Below are 27,767 nucleotides of genomic sequence, written 5' to 3' on the forward strand. Positions count from 1 at the left end.
TTCAAATTCATAAAATATGTACATGTACAAGCAGGTCAAAACATTTACATGACGAAGTTGACCACTTATGTCATTCGTGCGTAACGCTTACAACTTTATAAGGACCGCGGATCCGAGTCATGACAGTTTTTATAGCATCCTTATCCTCAATCTTATCCATATGTCTTAGTGAGGAGGAAAAGGGGAACCTACTACACTTAATCTGAACCAATCTGTAGCATGATCCAGACCGTTGATTTCATAGGTCTCACACCTGATTATAGTTCCATCTATAGCTTGCAAATGGATGGTACAAAAAGGATCTCAACAATTACACTCAATTTCTACTGCTGATCGAATGGTTAGAAATGTCCAAATAAATTTGTATTCTCGTTATTTATTCAAAACGGGATTTCGTTTCGAAGCTAAAGAGGTAATCTCATGTTGTGACACATGCGCAAAAGACAAGTAGGTGAGCTCGTATCCCTACGAAATGTTAAATTGACCACTGATCGTCGGTCAATTCTACTAAGCGTCTTTATTTTCAAAACGAAATACCGTTTTGGAAGTGTTTTATGTTCGCATTTATGAACTTTCCTGCCAGATAGAGTGTCTTCTCTTCTTTCGGGATTCTCATTTTGCTGCACTCGTTTAGGAACAGGGTTAGGGTTTTTAGTTAGGGTTAGGGCTTTCTTTCTTCTTCGATCTTCTTTAGGGTTTGTGGAGCGGAGAATGAAATTATTCGATCCACGAACGATTATGGAGTCAGATTTTTCTCCCGGAGGCAAGGATCGCGATTTCTTGTTCGCTTTCAATAACGATAATTTTTCGGATCGAGTGCTCCGGATCGAGATCATGGATAGTCTTCCGGAGAACAAATCGGACGGTGAGGGTTGCACCACCATCGCAGATTGGGCGAGGAATCGGAAGAGGAGAAGAGAGGACATCAAGAAGGAAAATGGTACACATTTCATCTTTATTTATTGTGTTTTTTTATGCATAAAATCTCTAGAGCTAGGGTTTTGTTTTGGTTATGATTTTTATTTTATTAGGTCCTGTTTGGATTGCTAGAATTTTGTACAAAAGTTTGGAAATTTTTTTTTTTTTGTAAAATTGCCTACTTTTTTTTATCCATGGGAAAGAAGAGGAAGTCTAAACTGAAGGGAGCCCTTGCAAAAAAGAGGTGAAAGGGCTCCCTCATTGGCTGCACATCACCATCATGTTTGACTTTTCAGCCAATAGGAGAGCCCTTTCACCTCTTTTTTGCAAGGGCTCGCTTCAGTCTAGAATTCCTCGGGAAAAAAATACTAACTTGAACCAACATTGTTCAATTTTTATTTAGAGGGACCTTTGGGGATTAGAAACTGATCTATTTAATTAAGAAGATTTGGCGTGCATATTCTTAATGAGCGAAAACGAGGATGATGGCTTGGGTTGCTACTACTGATTTTAGTAGCATCACATGCAATTCCACTATTGAGTCTTCTATTTCAGAAATTAGCAGATTGTCTTCTTGTCTCCTATGCTGCAGTGGGTCCTTATTTCCAGTGTGATGTGTGCTGGGTACAATTTAAAATGTGACCGAAATGGGTAAGCAAAGATATATGGTCTAGGTATAGTAGGCATTGAGCAGTTCCCGTTACAATTTGATCCTGTTCATCCCAATTTTCTGGATGTGGTGCCTAAGTCGTGCCCGTGCCATAGTTTCTTTTCTCTCAGGATTTATTTTTGGTACTGAAAACCACACATCTGTTACATCTGTTATTGTGCATTTGTTTTGGTCAGTTATCTCGATATGTATGACGCTATGTTGTTTTAAATTTTCAGATTTTACTAAAATCTCAAGTCCCACGAAATTGTTGTTGTCCATGATAGTCACGTTATTGGCCATATTAGAGACACATGTATCATGTATGTGCCTTAGTAACAATTTTTGGCCACAACTACAATATATTACGATCATGGTTTCAAATTTTTCCTGCGTCAACTCGGAGTCCCCCGAGTTGACTCTCTCGACTTCCTTTTACCTTGGTTGCCTTCTTGTCCAAATCTGCATTTTGCCCTACAATCAAAACTCCTTTGATTCTCTTCAGTTATGACCGTATCGACCGAGTACTCACCGTGTCAATTGACTACTCGACCGCATCAATTAGGATTTGCTTTGGTCGTGTTCTGACCCACATCTGCATTTGGAAACACCAATTGCGATATTATCAATAAGTTTATCTTGCATTGATATTTACTAATTTGTCATGATAAATAAGCCATCTTTGGCATTATTGAATAAGTAGCGCTTACGCTTTACTATTTTATTTTTTTGAATGGCAAAGTATATCATTAATCAAAGAAAAGATCAAGAGGACCCGCGACTGAGATGGCCTGTACAAGAAAGCGAAGAAAGGAAAAGTGTACAAACAAAGGAAGCAACCCTTGAGGGAGAAAATAAAAAAATCTCTAGGCTGTCCTTGGCTACCCCTGCTATAGATAAACTATCGATATCTGTGTTTGCCAAAAAATTAACATGTTCAAAAGAAATGGATGATCCTAGGGAAAATCCTACACTCCTAATGCGATTAAGACTTTATGACAGTTTAGGGCTTACGCCGAAAACTAAAAGAACACTTAACAACTAATCTAGGGCTGAATTAACGCCTAATTAATCTATGGGCAGCAGCAATAATGAGACTTAAATAGCATAAATAATTGTATAGATTGTAATTAAGCATGAACTAAACCTTATGCAAATCAATCAAAGCGATAAGGTTTCGTTAGATGAATTGATAATAGAAGGATTAGTCTGAAACTAGGCCTACACATCCAACCAATTAAAAGAACTAAAAGATAATGTAAGATCTATCAATTAGATGTAACAATAGCATAAGAAATTAATAATAATTAATGAAGAAAAACCAAAAATGTCCAGCAGCAAGAATTGGGTCAAAACAGTCCAGATTTAGGCTGCTGGGGTATTTTGGTAATTGCTGCAAATCTGGAAATTAAAGGAAACTACTGTCCAGATCTTAAGTAAGGGTTTAGGTAGGTCAAAGAAAGGTAATTCTAGGGTTTGTGTTCTGATTTGATAGTAGGTTTAGGCTATGGATCTTTGAAAAAAGGTGTTCGGGCTTGAAAAGGGTAAGAACTTGCAATAGGGTTCAAAAAAGGTTTGAAAGTTGAGATTCTTGTGAGTTTTAGGTGAGGTTTAATCACTAAAATAATCCCTCGAAATCTCAAAACAAGATCTTGAAGAACGAGGGAGATCTATAGATTTTGGGTTTTTCTAGTTTTAGGGTTCAAGAACAAAGAAAATAGAAAATCTGATTTACTAACCTTGTTTGTGCTGATTTGATTGAAGAAATAGAAGAAAATAGGTGAGAGGAGATGAGAGAAGAGGTTCCAAACCACAAGAAGAAGAGAGAAGAAATCCAAAATTTCTGGCTTCAAGCAAAACATCTATTCTATTCAATATTCAAAAAGTCCCTTACATTACTTTCATAAGATGTATTTATAAGAAAAGAAACCCTAGAAGATAACTTAAAACCATAGTAACTAATCTCAACCATTCATCTAATCCAAAGTAAACTAAGTAAAGTTGAAAACTTACAAAAAATAGTAATCCCGTAATAGACCTACCCCACTTCCTAAAAACACTCATAACTTGCTCAAAACACATCCAAATCATGTGATCTTGGGCTCATTAGATAGGTAATTGTAAATCCATTCTAATATTACCAAAAATACGCCAAACGGATGAGATTTGATGCCTAAAAAGTAGGTGACAAATAAAATGACGAAAATATAAAGTAAATAACAAAAAAAAGAAAAAGACGCCCATTGTTGATGGCCCCATCACTTATGTTCCTAGAATATGCACCCACACCAATTTTCTTTTGGTATACACTTGTTTTGCTCAGTTATCTCGATTAGTAACAGTTTGCATTTCTGAATTTTAAGCTTTTATTGGAAGTTTGAGTCTGAAGAATCGGTGTTTTCCATAATAGTCCCGAGGAATAATTGTTGGCCATAATACCCATAACCACATATATACGTGCCTTGATAATAATTGTTGGCTATGACAACATTATCTTGTGATACTATCAATATGTTGATATGCCACTATTATCTGCTAATTAGTCAGGATAAATAATCAAATTTTGAAATTATTGATTGATTTAATCCATGTTATATGTACATCTTTTCGCAATTAATGCTTTGAACTTAAATTTAAAACTATTTTAATCTAAACCAACCTTTATTTGTTTATTTATCCGTGTTATTCTATGCGTTGCTCCTACATGCACACTAATTTTTGTAGTGGTCAGTCTGAGATGAAAACTGGTTTCTGATTAATAGCACTTCTCTCTTCTCATAGCTGCGGAGCTTGCTTTATACCGCGAGGAGCATATTTTGAACTGTAATCAGCCTGACACAGAGGATGGCGTGGCATATGAAAATCAGGACGAGGAAGCTGTGGCAATGATTGAAGAATCGCCTTCAGGTGGTGGAATGCTTTCCAGTCGAGTTGGTACATTTATCTCTGTTTTCTTTATTTAATGAATTTCTTACCTTCATCCGAAAAAATATCAATATAGATAATGAAAATGGATTGTGGCATGGATTTAAGTATCATTCCATGCTGAAATGAATTTTTTTATAGTCGAACCATAGAAATAAGAAGGCTGTATTATAAAAGTAATAAAAAATGTATGTGTTGAATACGCTTCCAAGTGTATTTCATTTACAGCTTATTTCATCGAAATTACTATCAAGCATCGGCTTGAAAACCAAGAGTTGCATGACCTTCCAATGTCTTATGTATTTGTTTCTTTAGAACCCTACCAGGTGGCCTCCTTTTTTACATTTCCAGGGATTGGGGTATGTTATGTACGATTTTAGCACTTTCACAAACTCCTTTGTGCTGAGTATGAGTTGTCTTGATGTATTATTTTGTTAAAAAAGGTCAAAATACAGTAAGGCTCTTATAATTAATATTTTCGGTGGCTTATTTTTATATAAAATATTAGAACCTATAAAGTATTAAGAAAAAAAATCCTATCACCCAAATTTTCTCAAAGTTTATCACCACACTTCATTTTTTTCATTTTTAGCATTTAATGCTTTTAATACTGATAGAGAAAGTAGGAAGAGAGAGATGAGCCTTACACTTGTCATTTTGAGGCTTACACTTGTCATTTCAAAGAGAGATGACTAGTAACTGCCCATAGCATTTAATGCTCTGAGAGAGAGAGAGAGAGAGAGAGAGAGAGAGAGAGAGAGAGAGAGAGATGAGTGTACTCTTAATGCTCTTTCACCCCGTCGTTTCTCTTCCTTCTATTTTTTACCAACATATAGTAAAATAAAATACATGTACTTTGAACAACATTTTCTAGATAGGTACTCTCTTATATCATATATCACTTAGATTTTTCTATTTTTCTTTATTAAGTATTAGAAATAAGAGATTATAAATTACCAACATAGGAATGATGTCGGTTCTTGGTCTAGCAATTGGATATAAGAGATTATAAATTTATGGAGAATTAATTATGAGAGCCCTAACTGTACTCCTTTTTTTTTAACGGTAGTAATAATTTATTAAAGAAGCCCTAACTGTACTCCTTTTTCATTTTTATTTTTAATCATTAAAAAAAGAACTAAAGGAAATTCGAGAAGAATTACAAACAACATGATCCACTGAAATTTCCAATAGAAAACAAAATGTTTTCATTTCCGCGGCAACCATAACCAGAACTGAAATTAAAAACCTTTATAGGGTTCGAGTCACCGAAACAGCCTCGCTGCAAAGCAGGGGTAAGGCTGCGTACATCTAGCCCTCCCCAGACCCCGCAATGACAGGTGCACTGGGCCGCCCTTTTTTTACACCTTACTATTGTTGATGTTTGGATTCCTCTGATCGGCCCATTCGGGGCAGCCTTTTTTTATTTTACTTGTTTTAAGAAATTTACATCTTTCATCACTGTCAGCACTTCACAGCTATCAAATGGTTGAAAAAGACAAAAATGAGGTCACTAGAGTGACAAGGGTGTTCTGCTAACTTGTGCTTGGTGCATAGAATATGAACAGATATTTGATTTTTTCTATGCCAAAAACTTTGTATTTTTTTTCTTCCATACCCGAGATGAATTTTAATTCTAATTTGAAGACAACATTTCGACCTTTGTCTCTAATTATCTGCACTTTTTAAATTTCTAACTAATGCAGAATTTTACTTTGTAGGAGATGAGGCTGGACCCAGCAATGATTCCTCCTGGAGTATGGAGTGTTCTACTGTTTTGAGAGTTAAAACTATACACATAAGTTCTCCAATTTTAGCTGCAAAAAGCCCATATTTCTATAAGGTAGGATATTAAATTAGTTCTTCCTACTTTTATAATTTCCTGTTCTAAATTACTCAATTCCTTGCTGTTATTTTGAAGCTTTTCTCAAATGGCATGCGAGAATCAGAGCAACGGCATGTAACTCTGCGAATCAATGCCTCGGGTAAAAATGAAAGAATCTTATATCTCTATGTTTTTTTTTTGCCTTCTGTTGCAAGGATGATGGGTTGCATTTTTTTTTTTTCAAATTGCGTTTGGCGCTCAGTTTTTATCATAGGGGTTCATGACAAACAAATAATAATATATCCAGCATTTTTGTTGATTTATTTGACATTTTGTATTTAATTTCTTTAGTTCCTAGAAAACACTGTCAATCAGTTTTGGCCACAATATTATTGTTGGCATATCTGCAGTTTTTTGGTGTTTCGAGGCATGACTTCACTAGAATGTTCAACCATAAGTATTGATATAGATTACAGGGCTTAAGAAATGCCAAGTCTAGTGAATTTACTTCGAAAAATTTGGGTGTATTTTCATAAATATATCTGAAAGACTAGAATCACCTATAGCTTATTTAAGGAGAAATCTGTGAAGAACGGATGCAGAAAGAAGCAACAGATAAATGAGAACCCCAGAGAATTTTGTTAAGAAATAATTAAAAATAAGAGCTCAAGCAACTTACAAAGTCTTGGTTAGGTAACCTGTGGAATTGATGGTCGATCCATTCTCCACTATAGTTGTGGTGGTGATTTACAATAATCTTGTATGCTTTACCACTTTGGATGTGCTATGGGACAACAAAAAAATGATCATGACTATTTGGAAGAAAAAAAGACTATCTTGTCACTGCTAGTGATGGATGACTCTTCCAAGTATTGTTGTAAATTCCGTTCCGTTTCGGAACGAAATTCCAAAAATTTCGTTCCATTGCGGACGAAATTTTCCGAAATCCGGAATTTCGTCCGGAATGGACGAAATTCTCCATTTCGGCCGGAATCGTGCATAACGGCTAGTTTGACTGGATTTTGCAGATTTTACAACAATGCCCCTGGAACCTGGTGCGCACCACGCGTACCCGACACGTCCTGCTTCTTCCTGCTGCCTCTCTTTCCTCTCCTTTACTTCTCTCTACTTTCCTGTACTCGGTATTTACATGTAAATTTTAAGTAAATGTCGGAATACCCCCCTTTTGGATTTATTAAAAATAGTTTCAACACCCAAATCTAAAAGGAAAAAAGTCAACTCTTCAGTTCTAGTACAAAATTCAAAGAAAAATGATCGGGTCAAAATTTTAACTTTCTTAACTTCCAAACGGTGGGGTATTTTTCAAATTTTAAAAATTCATAAAATCTATTTTGTCCAAACATTATTAAATCCCAAAAGTCCAGTAAAAAAATCTCATAATTTGGTTTCTAAAAATTATTCATTTTGTCAGGCAGTGGTCAACACACTGGTGACAGACTTTTTTTTCTAATGAATGATGTATTAATCACTTAATATTTTTTTTTTGTGAACGAAAAGTTTTGACCGAAATGCACCGAAATGACCGAAATCCCATCGAAATTTCATTTCGGTGGCCAAAACGAAATGGTGACCGAAACGGAATTTACAACTAAGCTTCAACGTACTTGCATCAGCTTCATTATCATTTTTCCCTGGCAACTAAGCATGTTACATTGGAGTTGTTCGACTTAAGAGTAATTTCACTCACCCTTAAATATACTTGAGAACTATTCAATTTACAACAAAATGGGATTTGTTACGTTCATCGCAGAAGGCATTTCTCGCGGATGGACTGTTGCATGTGAGAGCAGCCACACAGGCTCACTCACTTTTCAGCAGATTTTGTCTTCATTCATGAGGTGGCTGCTATTGCATGCAACAGCCCATCCGCGAAATGCCTTCTGCGATGGACGCTAGCAAATCCCCTTCAAATTTCATATATGTGAAAAGAGAATCACACACAAAAGTATAAAACACATTGAGATCAAATTTTCCTCTTGCGAGAAGAGGTTTTATTAAATTGGCAGGGATGCATCCTACTCTGTCGACCGTTAATTACAATTCTCAGATAAAAAATTGCTTGGGATTATTCTTCAAGATATTTCCTATCTAAATATAAATTTTAGTTATTCTCTTTTTAATAAATCATCCTAGTAGAGGAGCTTTATGGAGAATTCTTTAGAATCCAACTCTTTGTAAAAAAAAGTCCATTTGGAAGAGGAATTCCTTTGAATCGTTAATATATATATATATCTTCGCTGCTCACCCTTCTGCCAAACCTTAGAAGCAGGAATCTTCCCTCATGGTGCCACTCCCACCTCAGAACCTCGATTCGGCGCTCCTTAAGAAGGAGCTTGCAGGGAGCGCGACCCCAAAGAGCGAGAATTACTCCCATGATGCTCACAGCCTACTTCTATTACTCCATAAGTCCCACCATCACCAACTTCCTTGCATCAAACTCCTCAAACCCTTCAAATTACTTCATTGGAGTAAGCAGAAAGGCTTGTGCATCTTCAGAAGGCACAAGGAACGAGGCGCTCCCATGGCGCTCCCAAACTTAGATGGTTAGAAATTACTCTTCAAAGATGGTTAGAAATTACTGGTTTTTGATGTACTTAACTTTTGAAAGATACATATAAAATGGTTAGAAACTATTATTTTTGATATACTGAATTTTGAAAGATAAATAAAGAAAATATTACATTACACGCTCCCATCGCGCTCCCAAACTTAGAATCTTCTAGACCCCACGCTTCCCCGCCCCCGCTCCCGCCTCCGCCTCCGCCCCCGCCCCCGCTTCGTGCTTCTAAGTGCCAAACTTGTGTGTGATGCTTTACTCGTCCATTCATCGCAACATCCAAACAGTACATAACGTCCTGTTTGATGCTTGACTCCTCCATTCATCATCCCATTCTCATTGGGACTAACTCTTTTTTTTTTTTTTTTGTTAATGGTTTCATTGGGACTAACTGTTGTCTTTTTTATAATTCCTGGCACAGAGGAAGCTGCCCTCATGGAGCTCCTGAATTTTATTTACAGCGAGACTTTATCAACAACTACAGCTCCCGCATTGTTGGATGTGCTAATGGCTGCGGACAAGTTTCAGGTTGCTTCATGCATGAGGTATTGCAGCAAGTTGTTACGCAACTTGCTGATGACACCGGAATCTGCATTACTTTATCTAGAGCTTCCTTCCACCGTTTTAATGGCCGACACAGTTCAACCATTAACTGATGCAGCCAAGCAGTACCTTGCTGCACGCTACAAGGACATAACCAAGTGAGTAATTTGCTTCATGAGCTAATTTCTTTTTTTTTTCTTTTTTAAAATTCTACTTCTAGCATTCTATGTAAATTATGGTGTTGATCTATGTTGCATAACGGATACGAGTGCTGGAATCTGACATGGGTATCGAGTGCCGGATTCGACAAACCTCAAAAAGAAAGATTCGTAGATTCGCCAAAATATTTTAAGGGAAAACTACTAGAAACCCCCTGGATCAAAACATATCTACAAGATTCCCCTAAAATTTTCATAATTACCAATGATAACATTTTGTGCCTTAAATTGCTTTTAATTTTATCCTTTACCTATTTTACCCTTCATTTATTTCCCTTAGAAATTCCTAAAATCTCTCCATCACAATGCAACGTTAAATCTTTGGAAATCTTTCACCCTCTCAAATTAAGGCAAGTTTCTCTCTCTCTGATAAGATTTTATATGGTGCAAGCTCGTTTAGTTCATTATTTTTCAAAAGTACCTACGGGCCATACCTTAAGATGATCCAAACCGTTAATTTAACGGGGTACAATATAGAAGTACTAAATACAGCCACACCATAGGATGATCCAAACCGTCCATTTGATGGGCCACAACGTAAATAGATTGTGGTCCAAAAACCATTTCCATAGGATGATCCCAACACTCTGATCTATAGAAGTTTCCATAATATGCAGTTCCTCTATAGATCAGAGGGTTGGGATTATCCTATGGAAGCGATTTTTGGTCTACAACCTATTTATGTTTTGGCCCATCAAATGGACAGTTTGGATCATACTACGGTGTGTCAAATTGATGGTTTGGATCATCCTAATTTTTGAAAAATAATGGACTACATGGGCTTACACAGTATAAAATCTCATAATAGATGTTGCCTTTATAAGAGAGATTATGAGACGATTTAGTGTTGCAGACTTGCAGTTACTGATAAAGTGAGAGAATTTAGGGATTTCCAAGTTATCTACATTAACTAAGGGTAAAATGGATAAAAGAAAAAATTAAAAGCAATTAATGTGCTATTGGTAATTAAGAAAATTTTGGGGGGATTATGGAAGATATGTTTTTATCTAGGGTTTTTTTTGGGAGTTTTCCCTCAAATAAAGTCCCAACTTGTATTTTTTTTAAATAATAATATGTTTATAAACAAGTAATATATTGAATATTTAAATAGGTTAAATAGATATAATATTTTATTTCCATTTAAGAAACTTAATATTAGGATGGGTAAAACTCAAAACACATGGTAGTTGTAAAGTTGTGGTAGTAGTATTCAGAAACGTCAGATAAAAGAGATCTAGGAATGTCTCAGAGAATGTTGAAGTATTGGAATCCGAGATGTGTCCGACACGGATTCTTTTCCCATTTAGAAGAATCCATGTAATAGTGGTGTTGATTTTTTTTTTAAGAAGATAATAGTGGTGTTGATTAAATCATAGAAAAATCAAAGAAAACCATAAAAATGAAAAACGAAACCATCTCTGTCATGTCTTGTTTTTCTTACCTCTAACTCTATGGTATGCATTTCATAGAAGAGTGGCAGAGTTTATGGCCGTCTGCCAACCTGACACCAACCCTCCTTTTCCTTACCTCTAAGTGATGAAAGAATAAAAGTAAAAAAAAATCAAAGCACAGTTGACCCCTTTTTTCGAGTTAGAATCCTATGATTCTTAAGTTATTATTATACCTTTGTCTTTATTAATTTTAATCATAATCTCCCATTCTAGGTACCAAGATGAAGTGCTGAACTTGCCCCTTGCCGGAATTGAGGCAGTCCTAAGCAGTGATGATCTCCAAGTTGCATCCGAAGATGTTGTCTATGACTTTGTACTGAAGTGGGCCCGGGCTCAGTACCCGAAGCTGGAGGATCGGCGTGACGTGTTGGGGTCCCGTCTTGGCCGCCTCATCCGTTTTCCATATATGACCTGCAGGAAACTCAAGAAAGTCCTCGCATCCAATGACTTTGATCATGACCTTGCCTCCAAAGTTGTCCTTGAGGCCCTCTTCTTCAAGGCCGAAACACCTCACCGGCAGCGTACTCTCACACCCGAGGACTCCACTAACAAGCGCTTTGTGGAGCGGGCTTACAAGTACCGGCCTGTGAAAGTTGTTGAGTTTGATATCCCCCACCAGCAGTGCATTGTATATCTGGACCTCAAGAGGGATGAGTGTGCAAACTTATTCCCGTCGGGCCGTGTCTATTCCCAAGCATTCCACTTGGGAGGCCAGGGATTCTTCCTCTCTGCCCATTGTAACATGGATCAACAGAGCTCATTCCATTGTTTTGGGCTCTTTTTGGGGATGCAAGAGAAGGGCTCTGTAAGCTTTGCCGTGGACTACGAGTTCGCGGCAAGGACAAAGCCTGCAGGGGAGTTTGTGAGCAAATACAAGGGGAATTATACCTTCACAGGAGGGAAGGCCGTTGGGTATCGTAATCTGTTTGCTATGCCATGGACTTCGTTCATGGCCGAGGATAGTCTCTACTTCATTAATGGCATTTTACACCTAAGAGCGGAGCTCACCATCAAGCAGCACTGAAGTTTTCAAAGTATATGGTTTGGTTTTGTGCCTTTTGGTGGCTCCCTAACCGCTGTGAGGTGAGGATCTTTTTGTGGATTTCTTTTGCTTTTGTTTGCATCATTGTTTCCCCCCAGAATGAGTTAGCTGGACAAAGGGAACTCTTTCCCTCTGCTGGCCTTGTTTTAGATGTATTTGCCGGTCTCTCACATGTAAAAAAAAATTGTGGGGAGCAGCTTTGTTCTTCCAACCTGTCTTATGATATCACCATATATAAATGGGGAAATGGAGGAGCATTCCGGCACTTCAGTGGTCCTTGCCTTTTATTTTGTTTCTTCCCTCATGAATGATAGATATAGTTCGAGTAAATTGCATTAAACGTCACAAGAAGCTTGACGACTCGACTCGACTCTACCCCCAGTCAATAATGTTCCGCTTAATCCCTCTTTCATGGCCACATGTTTTTCCGGCCATAGTAACTCAGGCTGTTATTATGATCATCATCATCATCATATTATTATTATTATTATTCTTTGAAATGATCTCTTGATGTTTCTATAAAATCTTTTTTCTCCTCCTATAGCTACTAATAAACTGATATTTCTTTCTAGTTATTTTTGGGATGGGTGTAGGTAAGCTCAAACACTTGCGAAATGTGGGTTTGACCATCTAGCTCAATTTGTAAAGACTATGTTCTTCAACCCTGAGGGCGGAGGTTCAAACTCAGCTTACCTACCAAAAAAAAATACACTTGTGGAATGCTCAAGAAAAATGAACTTCTACTTGCAAGTAGGGTTTGTACCGTGTATGAAAGAGACAACAAATCTTACTCTCTTCGTGGGAAAACAACCCACACGATTTGTCCAAGTGTGTTTTTTCCTTTTGGTGATAAAAAAAATGATCCTTAAAAAAAGATGTATGAAGTATTATGTTGAGCATGGAATGAGAGAAACAAAAGATAATTTGGAAGCATGCATTACAAAACCAAATTGTTGTAATTGAATACTAAGCCTATCATTAACAATTTGGTGGTTATAAAGAAATAATTTAGGGGCCTAATGGTTGGATAAGTGTTCTGAGAGTGGAATTGCCCCCATGAACACTTGGTAAGAGAGATCCAAGTAGCTTGACTCCTTGCTTTGAGATGCCACCTCAGATGAATTAAATAAACAAGACAAAATCTGTTAAAAACTGAGCATATGTGGCTGTTCTCTCCCACACCCATTAAATTGATTGTTGCACTCGAATCCATTTCCATTTCCATTTCCCACCCTCTTATTTTGTATTACAAAAAAAATTGCCATTGTCCAATACCTGCACTTGCTGATTTTTTTTCATTAAAGTTCTCACTTTTCTTCACCTTTTTTTTCCCCCTATTCTTTATCTTTCAGTTTTCATTTCCTCTAGTTTATTTCAGTTGTGGTGCCTCATTTGAGGTACGTGCCTAAGAATAGAAACTATTTTCAATAGAGGTGCCTTGGCTTTCTTAAGATGTCTGCCTGATAAAAATTATCTGCTTTGATGAGGATTTGTAACTAAAACTAACCCGAGATGATTTGCCCATCGAGAGTCTATTGTGACCCATTTTCTTAATGATCAATATCCAAAACCGGCCTAAGAAGACTTGCCCATTGAGGTTTGAGTCTAATCTAAGAGGAATGATAGATGCAAGGGCACCCTTGCATAAATAGATGGGAAAAGGCCTTTGATTGGATCTACGTTATTTTTGGTAACCTTTTAAAATCGGTTGAGAAAGTAAATTCGGTTGCACTTAATGACGTGGATCCAATCAAGGGCCCTTTTCTAGCCTTATATGCAACAACATCCTTGCATCTATCATTCCTCCCAATCTAATTCATTGAGCAATTATCTATTAGGACTTGGTACTCAGCGACACCTTCTTCGGCAATAGACATTAATCATTATAACAAGCACCATCAAGCCATCCTCAAAGAACATCTTCATCAACCTTCGACAAAGTGTATCAGATTGGAGGGTTCTACTATCCTTTTTATGGGGGATATTTTATTGTAATAAAACGTATGCAGATTTTTCAATCCTTGGGGATATTTTATTGTAGTAAAACGTACGTAGATTTTTCAATCCACATACGTTTAAGGGAGAATGTTAGAATAAATCAAATCTTGACCATGGATTGTAAGAGAATATTGGCTGTTAGATTGGGTATGTGCGATAGATTAGGTAGTTTGGATGGGTTAGGCAACATAAGTGTTCTATGTGACCATGCTTTGGGAATGATTGTGATTAGTCAAGATCAGTTGAAATCTTTTGATTTTTCATGACTATGTAGTGGGTAGGGATTGGGTTAAGAGTTTAATCCCTTGTAATCTCTCATTTCCTCTGGTAAGATTTGTAGGATGTATCATAATTAAGCAAAAATTATCATTCAAAGTACTAGGATACATCTTTTTTTATGAGATAGCTCAATAACATTCCAATACACACCACCATATACTGCTTGAGTTAATCTCATTAATTAACTTTTCTACAATTCTTCCTGATCTCCCCATTGTTCCCTGTGAGGGGATTCATGTTCCCCATCTTGACCATGGCATTAGCAAAGTCAGTGTAGAAGGTCTGAGAATCCTTGCTATAGAGGGTGACAAGATCGTCCTGAGATCCGCCATTAAAGAGCTCTTGATCAGAGTGAAAAAGCCCTCTCCGCTGGACAAGTGCTTGGTAATAGTTGTTCCCGAAGCGATTCGGACTCTGAGGGTCTATAGAAGACAAGTTGCCGTCTCCGCCGTTTGATGGGCATCTTGATTTTCTATCACTTGCAACCAACGGCTCTAGATTGGTGCCATTGTATAAATGATTGCGAAAGATAAGGCAACGGGCCATGCCTATGGAATGAGCTCCAGATAGGGCAACCATCTCTCGGGCGGTGAAGCCCTTGGCACTGAAATTGCGGATAAGATCTTTAAGGTCTGCAAATGGAGATGGAAGATCAGTCTCTGCCACCCTTCTGTTTGCTGTCCTTGCATCCCTTCTTCCTAATGGTACTGACCATGAAGGACCTCCCAACTGTGGTTAGATAAGTTAGATAATTATAATGAAAAAAAACAAGGGTTGAAGTAAAACAAAACGAGCACATGGTTTGCATACTAAAGAAGAGTTTGTATGTGTTAAAACAGGCTCCAAGACCATGGTATTAGAGCTGGGGGGTGGTAACCCCAGTGTACTCTCGAAGATGGAGAAGAAAATCCCTTGGGGAAGGTCTCATAGTTCTCATGTTGCTTTTGCATGGAAGGGGAGATTATTGGGGTAACAACTTGTTAGAAAAATTGATGTTGAAATCTGTAATTTAGGATTCAAGAATACCTTATAACAGATTAATCTCACAACTTGAAGACAGAGATCAATAATACTATTTTCTACAATAATAATCTGTAACGGAAAAAAAAAATGTTTAGATCACTTATCGAGTTGAGGCACGAAGAATCTTCGCTGTCCTTAAGGCAAATCTCGCCCCCACTATGACGAATCAACGGTGCAGATGGGCGTCTTGGCGTATGCCTCCAGGATACAACAACTCTCGCTCCAGAGGTGTGTACTCACGCAGCCCGGATGCCTAAGAACTCGCTTATATTTGCCAAAAGCCATGAGCAGAAAACCAGAGAGAAAACCAGAGAAGAGAAAGAGCAGAAGAAGAATCTGTCAAGAATATCTTTCTGTTTTCTCTAAAACCGATTTATATAGAAAGGTAATCGACACGTTAGGGTGAAACGTCGCACTCTTTTAGTGCGTGAGAGACGTTTTTCAAACGGTCACTTAACCACGATTAAGGAATCTCAAACGGTAAAAAGAGTTAAAACAAAATTAAATAAATTCTTGACCGTTAAAAGGAAAAAATAAATAAAGAAAAAGAAAAGCGTTACGTAGAAGCGCGCGGCAAGCCGAGCCGCGCCGAGCCGGGCGGCGCGCGTGTGTGGTAAGATCAAAAGCCCACTGGACCCAAGTGGGAGATCCGTGCGCGTAGGATCCCCATGACCTCTTGCTTATTCACAAGGTTAAGAGAGTGAAAGTATATATATGGCCACTCTCATCCTCTCACACTTCCCATCTAGGACTAAAGTTTTCTCATGACTTTAGTCTTTTTGGAGGGAAGCCCAAAATCATACATATAATGACTAAAAACACCCCATTGTAAGTTTGAATTACAAAAAGACTTTTTTCACATAAAAAGTCAACAATCCCCCACTAATTCAAAATTACAAGAAATAAATAATTCATAAATATAAATAGATTTGATCAAGGCAAGATGTGTTATGCATCAGTAGAGGTGTCTTTTGGACTTGAACTTTACTTAGTGTAGGTATATCGAGTTTATCAAGTACTTGGTGAACATACGTCTTGAACCAAGCACTTTTAGTAATAAACTGAGACAACATACCACACACATAACACAGAAGGCATAAGCAAGTTCATACGGTGTTGCACTTTTCGGCCATGTGCTATGTCCAGTTTTCATGAGCGCTCTAGACAAATTAGCCCATTCTCATAGGAAGCGGCCACACTTCCACATTCATATAGGTGTATCTATCAGGAGTGCCCTGTAACTACGCACCCCACTGACAATCAGCTAGTCAGCTATAGATAACATTAAGAGTCCTACAATTCATCATCTTTTTGTTACAGGTTGCACCCACACCATAGGGATAGGCTTAGTGAACTTAATTCACATACAACTTGGTGCAAAACAGATCACTCAAATAACTTGTTTTTCTCATTGAACCTACTTCTTGGGATCTCCAGTCAGATAGGTTGGGTTCCTGTTATAGGTGATCTAAACAGTGGGCTTCAGCCCCATCCCCCTCGATGTGCTCATGACTAAATTTTTATTTAGTCATTTTGTAAGACAATCTGATATATTATCACTTGATCTTACATAATCAATTGTTATCACTCCATTCTTTAACAACTGTCTTATGGAGTTATGCCTCCGACGAATGTGTCGGGATTTACCATTATATACATTATTACCTGCTCTTCCAATAGCAGCTTGACAATCACAGTGGATTGTAATACCCGGTACTGGCTTATTCCAAAATGGAATATCAGTCAGAAGGTTTCTAAGCCATTCAGCTTCCTCACTTGCTTTCTCTAAAGCAATAAACTCAGACTCCATGATCGATCTGGCTATACACGTTTGCTTGGTTGATTTCCAAGAAACTGTTGCACTTCCTAGAGTGAAAACATATCCACTCCTTGATTTGGTCTCAAATCCAGATACCCAATTTCCATCGCTATACCCTTCTAGTACAACAGGATATTTAGTGAAATGCAAACCATAGTCTATGGTTCCTTTAAGATATTTCAATACTCTAATTAGAGCTTCCCAGTGATCACTACCAGGATTACTGGTATAGCTACTGAGTTTACCCACCACATAGGCTATGTCTGGCCTAGTGCAGTTCATTAAATACATTAGACTCCCTATAACTCTAGAGTATTCAAGTGGATTTACTCAACTTCTTTTATTCTTACATAATCTTATACTAGAATCATATGGGGTAGCCACAGGTTTACAATTAAATTGATTAAACATTCTAAGAATTTTTTCTACATAATGAGACTGAGATAGAATTATTTCTTCTAGGTTTCTTTTAATTTTGATACTCAGGATTACATCTGCCTTTCCCAGATCTTTCATATCAAAATTATTTGATAAAAAAATTTTAGTGCCTTTAATTACACTAATGTCTGTTCCGATGATTAACATATCATCTACATACAGACAAACAATAATACCACTAACCCCACTAAATTTGCTGTATACACACTTATCTGATTCATTTATTATGAATCCATTTGATAGCATCACACTATCAAACTTCTCATGCCATTATTTTGGGGCTTGTTTCAAACCATATATAGATTTTATAAGTTTACACACCTTTTGCTCTTGGCCTTGGATTACAAAGCCTTCAGGTTGATCCATATAGATCTCCTCATCTAATTCACCATTCAGAAATGCAGTTTTGACATCCATTTGATGGATTTCCAGGTTATAGATTGCAGCTATGGAAATTAAGATTCTTATTGTAGTTATTCTGGTTACAGGTGAATAGGTGTCAAAGAAGTCCATTCCTTCTTTTTGCTTGAACCCTTTAGCTACTAATCTAGCTTTATATTTATCTATAGTTCCATTAGTTTTTAATTTCTTCCTAAAGATCCACTTGCAACCAGGAGGCAGATCTGTCAAGATCCAAGTCCGATTACTCAAAATGGAGTCTATTTCACTCTTGACAGCTTCTTTCCAGGATGAAGAATCTGGAAGGGACATTGCCTCTTTATATGTCTTTGGATCTCCTTCTAGAAGATAGGCAATGAACTCTGGACCAAAGTTTTTCTCTACTCTTGCCCTTTTACTTCTTCTAGGCTCTACTGATTCTTCAGACACTAGATGATCTTTATCTATAGATTCAATGGGTCTTTTAAGTGTGTTCTCACTTAGACTAGTCTTATAAGGGAATAAGGTTTCAAAGAATTCAGCATCTCTGGATTCTATTATGGTGTTAGGTTGCATATCAACATGATCAGACCTATAAATCAAGAACCTATATGCACTACTGTTTTGTGCATATCCAATGAATGCACAATCAACAGTCTTAGGACCTAACTTAGTACTCTTAGGATCTAGAATCCTAACTTTAGCTAAGCACCCCCACACTTTAAGATATTTAAAATGTGGTTTTCTATTCTTCCATAACTCGTAAGGAGTTTTGTCAGAATCTTTAAAAGATATCTTGTTCAGAATATAACAAGCAGAGAGAAGAGCTGTAGACACCCCATTTTGACCTAACCCCAATTTCCCAAAAAAATAAAAATAAAAAATCATTTTGAATAAATCTCGAAATCTGAGTCCCGAAGCCGAATTCACTGTCTTCCCGAATCAAGTCTCAAGTTCCCAAAACCTAAGGTCCGGAACCAAATTTAAAGTTTCCCAAAATATCCAATATGGGTGTGCTAATACCAACTCCATGGGCAGTAAACAAATAAGAGCTAAATGTTAACCAACCCCATTTTTTACCCAGACCACCCATCGTAGTTAAAAAGAGTAGTCATAAATACACTTGAAGAGGGTTATCCAAGGAATGAATGGGGGCATGAATATATCATTTCCCTATATCCCACGGAACTAGGGCATCGAGAAGTGGGGGGAGCTTCTTCATTTTTTTAGAGGGGAGAGGGCAACAACACACAGGAAAAAAGAGAGGGAGTGGCAGAAAGGAAGCCCCCATCGCCACCCTTCTCCACCACCGACATCCACCACCTCCGCCAACACCATTTCCCTACCCAAAACCCATCAAACCCACCTTCACCCTTCTCCACCACCTCCATCTCCACCCCAACACCACCCTTCGAAAATCCTCCACCATCCTCCACCTTCACCTTCCTCCACCCCCAAAGCCGAAACCCACTTTCCACACCTCCAAAAATCGAAACCCACCACCACCATCCTCCACCTCCATCTCCACCCCAACACCACCCTTCGAAAATCCTCCACCATCCCCACCTTCACCTTCCACAACCTCCAAAACCGAAGCCCATTTCTACCCCAAACCCATCTCGAAAACCCATAGCCACCACCACTGGCCTCCCTCAAACCCTCTTTTTCTTTCTTTAAAAGAAAAAGAAAAAGGAAAACAGAGCAATAGAGAGAGAGAGAGAAAGGGAGGGAGCTCGAGCTCCACCGCGCCACCACCAATCGTCGTGCCACCTCCGACCACCAATCACTACCTCCACTAGCCGCCTCCCTCTCCTCAAGCCACCATCCAAATCCACGGCCATCATCTATTTCCCATTTCTTCAAACCCCCTTCTTCTCCCTTCACCCTCCTCCATTTTAATCCCATCTCCACCTTCATCTCTGCGAATCTGACCCTAACCGATTTTATTTTCCCACCATCTCCCTCTCATCACTTTCATTTTCCAAAGCTCTAAATCAGCGGTTTATTTAAAAAAAAAATTCGTTCAATAGTGGTTTAAAAGGGGAAAGGAAAAGAGATCTGGTCGCATCTCTGCAGATCCGACGCTCTTCCCATCTTCTCTGGTGAATTCTTTCACCTCGCGATGACCCCGAATTTGGGCCCCAATCTCGTTCGGTTCTGGCAATGTTTGCAATTCACGGTCACCATTTCTGAGGTTTGTGATATTACAGCCATCAAATTTGTCGAGAACCTCCATTGCACAGACCTCACCTGACCTTGTTGACAACTCCAGGTAACTCTCTCTCTCTCTCTATGTCATTCATGGTGTGAGTGAGAATTCTGTTTATCATGGTGATGCTAGGCTTTTCATTCTAATGCTCTCAATTTGGGTTTCTACATTTCTAATTTGAGGTTTAGATTTTCTCTGTGTTTGATGTCATTAAAACTCTAGTTTTAGTTTTGTGATTGCTTTTGAGAGTATACATGAGTAAAGGTTTCATAATCTACTGGAAGGGCAAACTCTATCTTCTACCTCTCGGGTTCACTCTCCTCATATTCCTCGGGATCCTTTTCAAGCTTCGGGATCCCATCGATTACAGGGATGCATCGTCGGGTTAAGGCGGTGACGGACGACAACATCTTGAGCCAAAACCCCATTTCAATCAAAAGGGATAAAAACAACAAAAACTCAAAAGCTCTCAAAGCGTTTTTCGAAAAGCTGAGTCGAACTACGTTGGCTTGATCCCTTTCTACAGGGTACGTAGGCAGCTTGGGATCTTCATCCCAAGTTCAGTCAAACTTTTAAATAAAATCATTTAAACCCTTCAAAAAAAAAATCATTCAAGCATTTTCTAAAAAAAAAAAATCTTTCAAACCTTTCACACTCAAAATCAAAATGGGCAAGGATGATGATTGCCAGGTCACTCGGAGCCTTCCTTTCATTTCATTTCTGACTTCGATCGTGGTTTTTTGGTTTTGTCGGTTTTCCGACGTTTTATCGGGGTATGGGACGGGCGATGACGTAGCGTGGCCCCTTCACAGGGATTGTTCTCGCTGAGCCCAACGATAGGCTATGACGATCGTGAGATTCATCCGATCTTTAGCGGATCAGGATCGCTGAGCTTGATTCATTAGAATCGTTCCCTGAGCCTATCGTATGTTCCCTTTTCTTTTCCCTGGTATTCTTGGTCCTCATGTACCGTTGACTTTCTGATTTATTTCTTTCCCTGTATCTTTTAGCTCATTGTGTGTTTATCTTTGACTTTTTATGTGCTACTGTTAGCTTGCTTACTTTCCTAGCATGAGATTGATTATTATTTTCTTAGCATTATCTCTTACATAGGTTCGCATGCTAGTGTATTTATTCTATTGCTTTGGTAGTTTACTACTGTGCTTATTTGTCTTCTCACCTGCTTAGTTGTAGCATTTATTCATCTTATCTTGATTATCTGCTTAGCTGTAGTTGTGCGTGCGGATGTTACTGCTTTCCTAGATGTGATGGGTTAGGATTAGATGCAGTGAGTTATGATTTAGATGTTTATTTTCTTTTGCCCATCCCTGTGTCATGCATGCTTAGATAGACGTTTTCCCAGGGATGCTTGTTCCCATTTCACATGATTTTAGCCCAAAACTCTTCAAAATTAATTAAAAATGGCATAAGAGACCATGTGCTAGCACTTGGGCGAATTGGGGGTGCTCAACACCTTCCCCATTCGTCATCAGGCACGGACTTTTGTATCTCTGGTTATCCGTTGCAACAGAGTATTTCATGGGATCCAGGGCCTACTTCCTTGGATGGCGACTCTTCTTTGTTATAGGTACATCTTGGTTCCGGGCTAGTCCTTGAATCGAGAGGTATCTCATTTATATCGCCACCCATGTTTTGAGTGGCACCATTTCGAGAGTTCCTTGGTAGAGCTCTCCTTTACATTGTGTAGATCTTAGAGGATCGGCGTGGGATCTCGTGTCCCTCGCCCATTCGTCCTTGGGATCGGGGTCCACAAGAGCCTCTCCCCATAAATTTTGAGGTAATCCTGAACTTCCTAACATAGAATTTACCATGTTCATTAGAGTTCTGTTTTTACGTTCAGCAACTCCATTTTGCTGTGGACAGTATGGTGCAGTAACTTGATGTATTATGCCTTGGTTTTCACAAAATTCACTAAAAGCATTAGAAGTGTATTCACCACCTTTATCAGATCTTACAATTTTGATCTTCTTTTCTAACTGATTTTCTACTTCAGTTTTATATGTAATGAATTTATCAAAAGATTCATCTTTATTTCTAATAAGATAAACAGTACAATATCTAGAGAAATCATCTATAAATGTAATAAAATACCTTTTACCTCCTCTAGTTAAAACATTGTTTAAGTCACATACATCACTGTGAATTAAATTTAATAGTTATGTTTTTCTTTCTTCTACTTTATGAAAAGGCTTCTTAGAGTACTTTGATTGCACACATACTTCACATTTCTCTACTACTTGATCACTTTTAGGAATTAAACCTATGGTCATCATTTTCTTTAAAGATGCATAGTTAACATGACATAGTCTACCATGCCATAAACAAGAAGAATCAGTAATATAAGCAGAAGAAGATGAAGCTTTATTCATAATGTTCTCAGTTACATTCAGTTTGAATAAACCCTCACTAGAGTAACCATTTCCCACAAATTCACCACTTTTAGTGATTACAAATTTATCAGCCTCAAAAACCAGTTTAAAACCTTTCTTGATCAGAAGTGACCCAGACACCAGATTCTTTCTTATATCTGGTACATGAAGGACATCACAGAGCTTCAGAACTTTTCCAAATGTAAGCTTCAACAGCACTGTTCCTTTACCCGTCACAACAGATGATGACGAGTTTCCCATGAAAAGCTGCTCACCATCCCCTACAAGCTCGTAGGAAGAAAATACACTTCTGTCACTACAGATGTGTCTAGTGGCACCAGTGTCCACCCACCAGTCCTTCACGTTACTAACCAGGTTCACTTCAGATACTACGACCGATAGATATTGATCTTCAGCCACATTAGTCTGAGGCGCATTGTTTCTTTGAGGGTTTTTCTTCTTATCATTTTTCTGACAGTTTTTAGCATAGTGACCTGCTTTCCTACACACAAAGCAGTTACCCTTCTTTTTCTTGAAATCCTTATTATTTTTCTTGAAATGACCTTTCCTGATCCAAATGCAGGTTTAGAAGAAGTTTTCTTTCCAGATGAAGATTCAGTGAGATTTGCCTTAGAGTTAAACTCATAGGCCTTAGATTTCTGTTTTCTGAAACGATTTTCATCTTCAGTTCTAAGATAAACAAACAAGTCTTGAAGAGAAAAATTATTTCTGTCATGCAATAATGTGTCTTGGAATTTCTCCCATGAAGGTGGTAGTTTTTCAATAATTGCACCAATTTGTATCTGTTCTTCTATTTTGATTCCTCTAGCAAGAATGTCAGAAACAATCAACTGGATCTCATTCACTTGATCCATAATGGATTTTCCATCTACCATCTGATATCGAAAATATTTTCCAATTAGATGTTTCTTAGAACCCGCTGCTTCGACTAGGTATTTCTTCTCTAGAGTTTCCCACAACACTTTTGCAGACTCAATTCTAAAAAATACATTAAACAATTGATTACTGAGACAACTCAGTATATGACCTTTACAGAGACAGTTATCTCTTTTTTCTTTTCTCAATGAGATGAGTTCTAGCAGGTTCTTCCTCATCAAGTGATGAGTCAGGATCATTCAAGATATAGTCTAAGTTTAGAAAAGTCAGAAAGAATCACATTTTTTCCTGCCATCTATCGAAATCCAATCCGTCAAATTTCTCCGGTCTTTCGGTTTGGGAAGCCATGATGATTAATTTCCAATAATCGAAATCCCAAAAAATTACAGATCACAGATCGAAGATTTGCCTTAAGATTGTTAGAAAAATTGATGTTGAAATCTGTAATTTAGGATTCGAGAATACCTTATAACAGATTAATCTCACAACTTGAAGACGGAGATCAATAATACTATTTTCTGCAATAATAATCTGTAACGGAAAAAAAGAAATCGTTAGATCACTTATCGAGTTGAGGCACGAAGAATCTTCGCTGTCCTTAAGGCAAATCTCGCCCCCACTATGACGAATCAACGGTGCAGATGGGCGTCTTGGCGTATGCCTCCAGGATACAACAACTCTCGCTCCAGAGGTGTGCACTCACGCAACCCGGATGCCTAAGAGCTCGCTTATATTTGCCAAAAGCCTTGAGCAGAAAACCAGAGAAGAGAAAGAGCAGAAGAAGAATCCGTCAAGGATATCTTTCTGTTTTCTCTAAAACTGATTTATATAGAAAGGTAATCGACACGTTAGGGTGAAACGTCGAACTCTTTTAGTGCGTGAGAGACGTTTTCCAAACGGTCGCTAAACCACGATTAAGGAATCTCAAACGGTAAAAAAAGAGTTAAAACAAAATTAAATAAATTCTTGACTGTTAAAAGGAAAAAATAAATAAAGAAAAAGAAAAGCCTTAAGTCGACGCGCGTGGCCGGGAGGCGCGCGTGTGTGGTAAGATTGAAAGCCCACCGGACCCAAGTGGGCGATCCGTGCGCGTAGGATCCCCATGACCTCTTGCTTATTCACAAGGTTAAGAGAGTGAAAGTATATATATGGCCACTCTCATCCTCTCACACTTCCCATCTAAGACTAAAGTTTTCTCATGACTTTAGTCTTTTTGGAGGGAAGCCCAAAAGCATACATATAATGACTAAAAACACCCGATTGTAAGTTTGAATTACAAAAAGACTTTTTTCACATAAAAAGTCAACACAACTAGCTTTCGAGGGCGCGTTCTACCAGGGTCCTAGATAGATAGATACACGGGGTAAACTTTTATGGTGTGCGCTCATAGATGCAAGTAAGAAAAAAGTGCTTCCCTTGATATTTGATCTGATAGGAGGCTGATGTAGGATCAAATATCAAGGGTGGCATGGCCAGAACACTATATAAAAACTCGATATATAGGCTACTGATAGGGAAAAGACCACATTTTGAGACCTCGTCTTTAAATACATATCCCGCTGTCAAAGGTTATAGAATTCCCAAAAAAAGCTCTACGAAGCTGATTAAAAAGGAAAAGACAAGGTGAGTTATTAGAAATATAAAAAACATAGGGGTGCCAATATATCAGTAGCATCTATATATTTCTGTGTGTATGTGTGTTTGAACTTTGAATGCTAAACTGAAGGGTGCCCTTGCAAAAATTCAGCTAAAAGAATGTCCCTTTGGATCCACGTCACCTATTAACTGCAGTGATAAATGCAAATTTAAATGCGGGTGAGTTACACGGGTCTAATAGGACACCCTTACGCCTAAGGGTTTAGCACTTTAACTGGGTTGATTCTTGGGAATTCGGGATGAGTTTTTACCATAAAATTAGGTTGGCTTTGGGTTGACTCCGATTCATTTTTTAGCAATTAAGCTCAAGTTGACAGGACCCAAGCTGCACTCCAACTTACGGATGGTTCTTCTCATGGACGCCCTTCAATTTAGCATTTCTATGTGTTAGAGAGAGTGCTATGTGTAATTTAGCATTTCTATGTGCTAGATAGAGTGGTATGTGTTAGAGAAGTGTGCATGGCCAAGTCTATTAGTCTTACCTCAACAACCGAATCACGAGCTGCAATAGCCAGAATATCAGCACACGAAACAACGGGTCCCGCACATGATTTATCTATTGTGCCCTTGATCTTGTCAATCAACTCAAATCCTCTAAAGGAGTTTGCGTTTGGTATTACCTTCTTCTCGCTGTCTATACTTGGAAGATTATCATCCAACAACAATCCCGCATCACACCCCTATATAAAATATTAAAATAAGATGATAAAAATATCAGACAATTTTTTGTACAAAAAGAGGACAACTAATTCATGGAGTTAAGATCATTTATGCTTAAAAAAGGAGAATTAAAACTTAAAAACCATAATTCAAGGAACCCAATATGAATAAAGTTAATTTATCCTGTTTAAGACCCTATTTGTTTTGGATTTTGAGAACCAATTGTAGGCCCAAAACTGATTATTAGGCTCAAATTTAAGGAAAATGTCATATTCGCCTATTTTTTTTGTACTTGGGACAACCCCAATGTAATACACTAGATTTCCAAATGATTAGGGCCTGTTTGTTTTGGATTCTGAGAATCAATTGTGGGTCCAAAACTGATTATTGGACTCAAATTAAAGGGAAAAGATATATTCACCCTTTTTTTTACTCAGGACAATCCCATTGTAATACACTAGAGGTTACAGTCTGATGTGGCGGAAGCTGGAAGAGGGAAGGCGAAGATCACTGTCTCCCTTTGATGAAAACGCTTGAATCCTGATCACTATCCTAAGTAACAAAAGGAGGGGAATATATCACTTTCCAAATTTAAACCTAAATTTGCTTGCAATAATCAGTTTTGGACCCACAATCAGTTCTCAAAATCCAAAACAAACATGGCATAAATCAAAGGAATAATCAATTTAAGAAGTAAAGATCTACGTACAACTACGAAACAATCATGAAAAATCATGCGAAGGAGGGCCGCTCCGATTCTCTTTTCCCTATTAATTGCGGATCGGACGGACGATTTTACAATATCATAAACTGAGGGACATGTCGTGTCGTAAAACGCTACAGAGAGCTGTGCATGAGAAAGATCAGGGAACAATGAAACTAAAGCTAATGACAGTAGAAAATACTTGAAAGCGCCCATGGTTATAGTAACACTACCTCTTTTTTAGTACTACAAGAGCCAAAGCTCTCCCTCTTTTTAAAGACGGAATATGAGCACTAGACATTTAATTCTTCTTTCTATTATTGATTGGAATATCCACGTTTAATTGAATAGGATCCAAGAAAGTTCAAACGTAGTCCATTAACAAAACACGTTGGAAAAGTATTATATAAATAAGCGAAAGTGATTAGATCAAATACGTTTGATGGTTATTATATAAATGAAAGTGATTAGTTTATGTTAATCTTCTAATTATCTTTGTAATTAGTGGTTAGATCACTTGGAGCCACCTTGCTCCACTGATGTAGTGCTACATTGCACATCATGCACAACCCCTTAGCAAGTTTCATTAGTTTAAAGGAAGGGAATTGCTATCATGTCCATCGCAAAAGGAATTTCCCAGCTGATCTGTTGCATGTCAGACCAGCCACACATGCTCACTTTTTAGCAGCTTTTGCCTTCTTTCCCGAGGTGGCTGGTCTGAGATGTCACAGACAATCTGCGAAATGCCTTTTGCGATGAACCCTAGCAAATCCTTCTATATTAAGCTCTTTTTATGTAGAAAGAAACAAGCAAAATTGCATCGGTTTAAGGAACTGTCTTTTAAGGCGAGCATCGTGCATAATTTCCGTTACGGCTCTGGTTTTTTCGATGTAAAATAGGTGTAAAACAAATTTTACTCCTATAGGGAAAAAACGGGTGTAAAATTTATTTTATGCCCATTTTAGTAAGAAAATGAGACTTAAACAAAAATGACCATGTACTGCATGAACCTAGTGCCACATGTTCGAGGCGATCGGTTCCATGAATATTGTTGGCCATCAGAACAGTGGCCTATTGCCCTTGTTCTCGACCTTTGATCAAACAGGATGAAGATATGTACTAAAAATGTTTTTAAGCCGTTTATTTATGCTAGGAGTTCTAAACTGAA

The 27,767-nt window shown here is 38.0% G+C and overlaps 2 protein-coding genes across 5 annotated transcripts; one reads left to right on the plus strand and one right to left on the minus strand.

The window, feature by feature from the left end:
• Positions 1 to 572: 572 nt before the first annotated feature.
• Positions 573 to 13,080, plus strand: LOC143847591 (BTB/POZ domain-containing protein POB1-like). 4 transcript variants are annotated; one of them, XR_013235121.1, is made up of 7 exons: positions 573 to 940; positions 4,349 to 4,501; positions 6,214 to 6,335; positions 6,414 to 6,477; positions 9,317 to 9,596; positions 11,321 to 12,190; positions 12,722 to 13,080. XR_013235121.1 is itself a non-coding variant. In XM_077356520.1 (6 exons), the coding sequence occupies exons 1-6, from the start codon at positions 712 to 714 to the stop codon at positions 12,129 to 12,131; spliced, it is 1,659 nt and encodes a 552-aa protein (XP_077212635.1). In that variant the 5' UTR covers positions 573 to 711; the 3' UTR covers positions 12,132 to 12,414. The 4 variants fall into 4 exon arrangements, 2 of the variants coding, with proteins under 2 accessions (XP_077212635.1, XP_077212637.1); XR_013235122.1 differs by having other exon boundaries at positions 12,743 to 13,080; XM_077356520.1 differs by lacking the exon at positions 12,722 to 13,080 and having other exon boundaries at positions 11,321 to 12,414.
• Positions 13,081 to 14,491: 1,411 nt separating this feature from the next.
• On the minus strand, positions 14,492 to 26,854 carry LOC143846258 (cationic peroxidase 1-like). Its single transcript, XM_077354692.1, has 3 exons — positions 26,606 to 26,854; positions 25,719 to 25,916; positions 14,492 to 15,155 (listed from the first exon to the last, which is right to left on the minus strand). The coding sequence occupies exons 1-3, from the start codon at positions 26,813 to 26,815 to the stop codon at positions 14,604 to 14,606; spliced, it is 960 nt and encodes a 319-aa protein (XP_077210807.1). The 5' UTR covers positions 26,816 to 26,854; the 3' UTR covers positions 14,492 to 14,603.
• Between the last annotated feature and the right edge of the window lie 913 nt (positions 26,855 to 27,767).

This window comes from Tasmannia lanceolata, unplaced genomic scaffold (assembly GCF_043159265.1).
Source record: "Tasmannia lanceolata isolate RefF3 unplaced genomic scaffold, GAP_Taslan_0.1 ptg000015l, whole genome shotgun sequence".
Taxonomy (NCBI): Eukaryota; Viridiplantae; Streptophyta; class Magnoliopsida; order Canellales; family Winteraceae; genus Tasmannia; species Tasmannia lanceolata.